The 8,278-nt window shown below is 40.6% G+C and overlaps 1 protein-coding gene across 2 annotated transcripts; it reads left to right on the top strand.

Moving 5' to 3' along the window:
* Positions 1-208: 208 nt before the first annotated feature.
* On the top strand, positions 209-7,087 carry LOC133867283 (cation/H(+) antiporter 15-like). Of its 2 annotated transcripts, XM_062304002.1 has the most exons (5): positions 209-1,088; positions 1,224-1,905; positions 1,995-2,681; positions 5,551-5,731; positions 6,693-7,087. In XM_062304002.1, the coding sequence occupies exons 1-5, from the start codon at positions 237-239 to the stop codon at positions 6,709-6,711; spliced, it is 2,421 nt and encodes an 806-aa protein (XP_062159986.1). In that variant the 5' UTR covers positions 209-236; the 3' UTR covers positions 6,712-7,087. The 2 variants fall into 2 exon arrangements, with proteins under 2 accessions (XP_062159986.1, XP_062159987.1); XM_062304003.1 differs by lacking the exon at positions 5,551-5,731.
* Positions 7,088-8,278: the final 1,191 nt, after the last annotated feature.

Raw genomic sequence — 8,278 nt, 5'->3', positions numbered from 1 at the left:
ATATATATACATATATATCTATATATATGTATATATATATATATATAAATTGAATATTCAATTTTAAAATATTTTTTGATTGATGCTTTATTTCTGGCCGGCTTCGTCCCTTGTAGGGTGGTGTGTTACTGGGGCAATCTGGATTGGGAGCGATAGGTTTATTTTTCAGCTACGTGTTTCCTTTTAAAAGCCTTGTGCCATTAGAGACAGTGGCAAACTTGAGCGTGGTTTACTACATGTTCCTTGTGGGCCTAGAGACGGATGTTAGCCTAATACTACGCGCTGGGAAGAAGGCCTACTGTGTCGCCTTCGCCGGAATTATCTTTGCATTCCCTGCTGGGTACAGCCTATTTCACAATCTCCGTCCTAAGCCTAACATCCCAGGGAGTGGTCTGTTCTGGGCCACCGCTCTCGCCTGCACCAACTTCCAAGAGCTGGCTCGAATCCTAGCAGAAGTGAAGCTTCTCCGGTCGGAGGTGGGACGGACGGCGTTGACTTCGTCCATGATCAGCGACTTGTCCTCTTGGGTTTTACTGGTACTAACACAAGCGGTACTGGAGAAGGGAAGGCAAATTGCATTGGTGTCCACCATCGCGTTCATGTTGTTCCTTGCGTTTGCAGTGCGTCCAGCTTTGAAATGGGTGATTCAGCGCGTATCAAAAGAAGACAAATACAATGATTTCCACGTATGCTGTGTTCTGACGGGGGTAATCCTGTGTGGATTCATTTCGGACGCATGCGGCGCACATTCCGTTGCTGGGGCTTTCATGCTGGGAGTTATCATGCCAAAAGGGGAGCTTAAAGATACGCTAGTGGAGAGGGTGGAAGACTTTGTGTCCGGCTTCATGATGCCCCTCTTCTTCATAATTCTTGGCATCAGAACCCATATTAACAAAATCGCCTTTGGCACCACTGTCGGACATGCCTTTCTGATAATAGGCTTAGCTTGCACACCCAAGATTTTGAGCACTTGCCTCGTTTCTCTATTCTTCAAAATGTCAGCTCTCGACAGTCTAGCTCTTGGACTACTTATGTCCACCAAAGGTTTATTGTCTTTCATTATTCTTAGCTCGGGGCGGACTAGAAAGGTATATATATATATCCTATTAATTGTGCCTTAGCTTCATTATATAGTGACGCGACATATATATGCTTAATTATTAACTATATTATATTATATTTGAAGTTATATATTATTAAATTAATTAATGTAATTGTTGCAGGCTTTGGACAGCCAAACGTATACGGTGATGGTGGTGGCATTTTGGTTGATGACGTTTGTGATAGGGCCTATCCTGGCATGCACGCACAAGCGCACAAGGCATGGCAGGCAATGCAAGCACAGGAACATACAAAGCGCAAAGCAAGACAGCGAGTTTCTAATCCTTGCATGCGTTCATTCCTTGCGCAATGTATCCGGAATCATCGCCCTCCTCAAGGCTTCCATTGCCAATGAACTATCCCCCGTTTGTATCTTCGCCGTCCACCTAGTCGAACTCATCGGCCGCGCTTCATCCATGCTCATTGTGCACGACACCTATAGCAAGTCTTCAGACAAGAAGGGTACTAGTGCTGGGCGCATAAGAGCCAACCATCCTGACAGCGTTTTGGGTGCCTTTGAGAGCTTGGAAAGCAAAAGCAGTGGCGTCAGCGTCCACCCTATAACTGCTGTGTCCGCTTTTGACTCAATGCACGAAGACATTTGCAACCTTGCGGAGGACAAGCGTGTGATCCTCATACTCATTCCATTCCACAAACAACCCACCATCGATGGTGGAATGGAGGATTCCAACCCTGCTCTGAGAGGAGTCAACCAAAATGTGTTGGCAAATGCACCGTGCTCAGTTGGTATCTTTGTCGACCGTGGACTCAGTACGTCAGCTATGATCAGAGAGTCTAAGCATGGTAATGTTAAATTACATGCATATTATCTCAAAAGGCCAAGTTAACTATAAAAAATAATAAATTTAATTATTTACTCAATACTTTAACAGATAATACTGGACCACGCTTAGCTATGTTATTCATTGGTGGCCGGGATGACCATGAGGCATTGGCTTATGCATGGAAGCTGTCAGGGAACCCAGCTGTGAGGTTAGATGTAGTACGGTTTGTTCTAGGTGATGACCATTTGAACCCAACAAATCACGACGACCAAGGAGACCATGACGACGACAAGGAAGAGATTTTAGCTACTCCAAAGGACAGTGATAGAGAAAAGCAGCTGGATGATGAGTACATAGCGGAGTTCAGGCAAAGTTCCAATAGCAACCCCTCGATTACATATATGGAGAAGGTGGCGAATAATGGGGAAGAAACTTTGAAAACAATAAGTAATTTGGAGCATGAATATGATCTATACATAGTAGGAAGAAGGGAAGGAATGGTGTCGCCGTTGACATCTGGTTTGGCGGAGTGGAGTGACTTCCCGGAGCTTGGAGCTTTAGGGGACACATTGGTGTCTTCCAGCTTTTCATCAAATGTATCGGTCCTAATAATACAACAACATGTTGGTGGTCGTGGCGTCGGCGGCGGTAGTGGTGGTGATGGAGGAGGAGAGGAAACCGAGAATGCTGAACGTGAGCACACTGGACATCTTAAGGAGCAATTCGGGCACATGACATGGCAGCCACCTCCTAAGGGTAATGCTGATAAGGAACCCTTTGTCCACAGTACAGGAGGTGATTATCATGAGGATGATGATAGTTTTTGACTTTTCAATGTTATTTGTTGCACAATGTTAATAATTAGTTTTATGTGATTATTGAAAATGTAGAATGGAAAAGAAATGTTTGTTTGCCATGCATATAGTCATATAAGAGACCAGGCTTGTGATTATTTTTCAGTTTTAAGGTTCTAATTGTTATTAGTTTGAAGACACTTTTTTCACTTCCCTCTGACAAATTTTAGGTGATAATGGAAGGTGGAATCTTTGTTAATGCACTACTACTTTCTTAGATATATGTGCCAACACAAAAAGATAAAAATAAAATGAAATGAAAGATATATGTACTACTAATTTCCTCTGAGCCTATTTGTTTATTCAACCCATTATTGTTGTAGTTGGGGTTGAGGTGGTAGTGTTCATTAGCCATTGGATCAATTCTTGTTAAAAAAAGAGAAATAAAATTCAAGGGCCGATGAATATTGCTACATCAACCTAGCTAGTAGGATGGAGTGATATATAGGTATAGTATGTAGTATTACTCGAAAATTAATTACACTAACCTTAAAGGTTTATACAGTCCATTTATTAACTTCAACTTAAAATATATTTTAATTTGTAAGATTTTTTTTTTTTTAATTTTTTTTAATAAAACATGTGGATATATACTTTTCTGTTGTAAAGATAAGCTTTGAAAGACTATAATGGATAGGCATGGTGTGTCTATATCAAAACAATTAGCAAGACATATCGCCCATCCTGAACTGCTGGTCAGCCTCTCTCTCTTGACTAAAGAGAGAAGCTGATTTGAACCATTTTGGTTCTTCACCGTCTCCTTCGTTGAGACTTTGCTGCCTTGTCAGTGAGTGCTCCTTGGGAAGGAGGTATTGCTTCCATTCTCCTCCCCTCTCGCCCTTCTTGTTGGCCTCCTTCTCCGTTTTTCTTTCCTTGGTTTTCTTTGTTTTTTCATTTTTCCTTGTTGGTCTCCTTCTCAATACTACACTGGTTCTCTTATTGATGGGTTTCATTGGTTTTCTCCATGCTCTCCACCATAGAACCGCCGATCTCAACCTATTCTTTGCCCACCTGCCATCCTCCATTGCTCTCAACCTTGGTACAAGAGTGTGATTTTCAAATATGGATTTCTAAAAGCTTGATCTTTCATCCTCTGCCAGTCTAGTCCATTGATGCGTGATGTGAACCAATTAATACACAACACATGAATATGATAGATTGGCTCGTTTGAGGGAGCCATGACCTCCAATGGCTAATTCGAGAGAGTCTGATCTCCTAAACATAATAAACTGTATTTTATTTAATAAAATTCAACATGCTTTTATTTCATTGCTTGCTTCCTTATAAACAAATAGGCTAGTAAAACTAACGTAGAAGTGTAATTTTATTCTAGATAGAATTTCATTACTTCTACCCAATCCAACTAGAATCCTATTGCTCTTCTAAGAGAGCTTACATTGAAAATAACAACTACTTGTCTTCTCCTTATAGAAGAGATAAGACTCTTATTCAACCACTACTCCTATTTAGACATAGATAGCTATTTAGATAAAGATGGAATCCTTACAAATTAGGATTACATCATTCCCTACTAACATTTCCCTTGTCCTCAAGGGAAAAACAAGGAAATTGTGTCTTCACTGATTCTTCCTCCATATTTGTTTTTTTTTCCTTTTTCTAAGCCACACAAAGGCTCGTCGTTGTTTGAACTCGCACCACAGCAAAGAATAAACCCAGGCACTGAACAGTGCAGATATGTGCTGAGGGTGGTGCTTTTGTTTTATTAGTTAGTAGTGCGGGCTAAAGAGATGGTGGCATGGGCTTATGGCGCTGCTTTCTGATCCGTTGGAAGCGCGGGCTGAGAAGATTGTTGTAATGCGGACCCTTGTAGTGTTGTCTGCGTTGTTGGCTCCGGTGATGTTTGGATCTGCAGCTGGGGTGGGTGGATCCGTGTTTGATCGACCGTGGTTCGGTGAGACGTCAGCACAAATGGATTTTTATTGCTTCAGCGGCTCTTTTCCTAGTCTTTATTGTGACGGTGGCAGTTGGTGGGGTAGGTGTTATGGGAAATGATTGGCTTGCTGGAGAGAGGCATGGTGGAGAAAAACGTTACATTTTTCTTTTATGCTCCTCCATTTGCTTGGTGAATTTAGCATCCCACGCTAGGAAATCTGATCTACTCTTTTGTAGCCTTGTTTGTTGCTCAGCACTAAACAAGAATTAGAAAGACATGGTAATGGGCATGGATCGATGATTGCTATAGAAAACAATCAACTTGGCTCGGATACCAATTGATGTGAAACAATTAATACACAACACAGAAAAAGAATAGATTGGTTCGTTCGAGGAAACCATGACCTCCAATGGCTAATTCGAGAGAGCTTGATCTCCTAGACACAATAAAATATAGTTTACTTAATAAAATTTAACATGCTTTTATTTCATTGCTTGCTTCCTTAAATAAACAAATAGGCTAGCAAAACTAATGTAGAAGTGTAATTCTATTCTAGATAGAATTTCTACCCAATCCAACTGGAATCCTATTGCTCTTCCAAGAAAGCTTATATTGAAAATAGTCACTACTCGTCTTCTCTTGATAGAAGAGATAAGACTCTTATTCAACCACTACTCCTATTTAGACAAATATGAAATCCTTACAAATTAGGATTACATCAATGCGCCTCACCAATATCTTCATTGGCCGCTCCGCTCCACGACAACCCCCCTCCATTCCTCCATCTAACCCCCACACGCCATCCAGAAGCTATGCTCCAACACCATTGCTGCTGTCGATGGGTTTTTGGTTGTTTTCTTTTATGTATTTTGCTTTGTGTTTTTGTTTTTACTATTGTGTTTTAGGGTTTTTGTAGGTTATAATCTCCCTGTGCCTATGTGGTATGATCTTGCTTTGGAGATTTCTACTACCAAAATTCTTTACTCCTCTTTTTTGGATCAAAATGGAAATTCAATGCATCTCCTTCAACAACCTCTTCTCAATGGATGTTGCAGTTGCCTAAAAGGGGATAGAGCAAGGTTGATGGACTTTTTGAGGTTTGTGCCCTTTTTGTTACCATTTTGTGCGACATTTAACTTGGTTTTGTACCAAGATATAGAGGACCGGATAATATTTTGGGCTATTTCCTATTACTTGAGTGTAATTTTAGCATTGTTTTTCAGTTTTGTATTTGTTGTTAGGAAGCCTACCCCTTTTTCGGTTTTTTTGATTCCATGTAACCTTCCTTATTTGCTCAGGAAAAAAAAAAAACAATTAGCAAGACGTCCGTTCCTTAAAAAAAAAAATTGTGACACAAACATAAATGACTGATTATGTTAGAAGAAAGTGAAAAAATACATTTTGCCCCCAAATTATTACACCCTAGATTTTTTTTTTTTTTTTTTTTTTTTTTTTGGGATAAATATGAATTAAATAGTGATATGCATTAAAAGAAGAAAAAAGAGAGAGAATATTTTAGAAGAGACTAGAATGCACGTGCTTAGCTTATGAGAGATTAAAAAAAAAAAAAAAATATAGATTAAGGGGGGAGATTTGTAAACAAGTTTCCCTTTTACAGCCTTCTTGTTTCACCATGTCTTCTACACGTAGCAGCAGCCCACTTCCACCCTTGACACTTTGCAGCCATGCATCTTCTACTTAGCATGCTGCTGCCACGACAATCCCTGCTTCCTTTGTTAAAAACAAATAAGACTGCGACTCCTTCTTCCTCACCGTTCCACTCACCATTCCAAAAGACATTATATTGTTTTTTTTTTTTTTCAAGAGAAATCCAGCAATAGGTATTTTTCTCCTCTGCCTTCTTGAATCAATTGTTTCTTTTTCGCTTAAAATGATTTATGGAGGATTGTTTGTTGAAAACACCCACACGCATGCCCAACCCCATTCCTATTTTAATTGTTAATCATGATATTTCTATGACATGTTTTATTCCCCTTGGTGTTGTGATTTTTTTACTGAGTTGTCGAACTCACCTCTTTCCCCTTACAATCCTTTCAGATGGCGCTTTATATCATAGTTATGAGGACAGGCGTTTCGGTAGGCCTACTAGTGATTAAGGACCCGTATGTGTGGCCGTATGAGTGGGACCCGTGGACACACTGCTCGATCGACTAGCTGGGGGTTGTAATAGTATGTACACAGTAGTAGTCTAGCACTTGGGGACATCATCACAGACAGGGACCGTTGAGCAGAAAGACTGAAATTGTACAGCTTTTGTTTAGTGACTGTACATCTTTTGTATACCCTATCGTCCCATATATTAATAGGAGGATTCTAACAACATTAGTTGTTTTCTTTTGTGTATACCTCCTTATAAAAAGAAATGTAATGAGCTATGAGTTCCCAGTGTAATATTTTTTTGGCTACTAATGATATATCAAATTATCCCTTTCGCTTGTGTCTTGGGCCTCTTTGTGTTTATTTATTTTAATATAAATTTTATAAGTTTGCGTTTCCCTTTATATCCCAAAACAGGGGCGTGACAGCATGGTATTAGAGCAAAGTCAATTGTAAGTTGGCTTGCTAAAGAACCTAGGAAACATGGAAACCCAGGTTTAGGTTAGGGTGCATCACTACACTCACGATTAATATATATTTTTTTAAAGTAATTAAATAGGAAACTCTAACTTTGACGCATTTCAGAGCTATGGCGAAAGGATCATCACAAGGCTTAGGAACTGAGACTGCCCCAGATATGGCTCAGATGTTTCAAGCTATGGCTAGGCAATTCGTTACGGCCATAACCGATCTCAGATGAGAAGTACCTTGTGAAGAAGAACGCGGCTGCCCATTCAAACGCTTCGAACATCTTCACATTACTCCGTTCGATGGAAAACAAGATCCCATTGAATGCAAACATTGGCTGACCGATGTAGAAGAAATTTTGCGACTCGCAGGCTATACAAAAGAACAGAAGGTGCAATACACCGCCTATCGACTATTAGGTGAAGCCAAAAATTGGTGGACTGCCAAGAAGGTGTTACTGATTCAAGAGCTAGGCAGCGAGGAAACAATTTCTTGGCCACGATTCCAGAGAAAATTTCTCCAACAATATTTTCCTAAAATCCTTAGAGATGCGAAGGCTTGAGAATTCATGGACCTTACCCAATGAAATATGACAGTCGCTCAATACGCTGGCCATTTCAATGAATTGGCGCGTTTTGCTCCCTACTTGGTGGTGGATGAAGAAAATCGAGGAAGTTTGAACGAGGCCTTAACCCCCGAATCCATGACCGAGTGGTATTTTTAGAAATTCGAGACTTTGTGGAACTGGTCAACAAGGCCTCTCTGGCCAAGGAGAGTTTGAAGAGGAATGCTTTGGCAATGGCGGAATCGCGAAAGAGGACTACACCCCCATCGAATCGAAACCAAGCCGAATGGAAACGAAGACCGAAAAACAATAATCAAGAAGTCAGACCTAGAGGGAACGGATTGAGCTTAGGGAATGGCACACTTTGCCCCAAATGTCAGTGCCCCCACTATGGACCGTGTCGTATAGGGACTAATTGGTGTTACCGATGTGGACAAGCTGACCACATTACACGAGATTGCCCAAAAGGAGGCGCCACACCGCTCCAGATAGT

This window comes from Alnus glutinosa, chromosome 4 (assembly GCF_958979055.1).
Source record: "Alnus glutinosa chromosome 4, dhAlnGlut1.1, whole genome shotgun sequence".
NCBI classification, from domain to species: Eukaryota; Viridiplantae; Streptophyta; class Magnoliopsida; order Fagales; family Betulaceae; genus Alnus; species Alnus glutinosa.
Note: the sequence above shows the minus strand (reverse complement) of the source record. Positions and strands in the feature narration are given on the sequence as shown.

Coding starts and splice junctions, on each gene's coding strand:
- LOC133867283 (XM_062304002.1), top strand. CDS start 237: ATGTTCCTTGTGGGCCTAGAGACGGATGTTAGCCTAATACTACGCGCT. Junction 1,089..1,223: donor GCTCGGGGCGGACTAGAAAG/GTATATATATAT, acceptor TAATTGTTGCAG/GCTTTGGACAGCCAAACGTA. Junction 1,906..1,994: donor GATCAGAGAGTCTAAGCATG/GTAATGTTAAAT, acceptor ATACTTTAACAG/ATAATACTGGACCACGCTTA.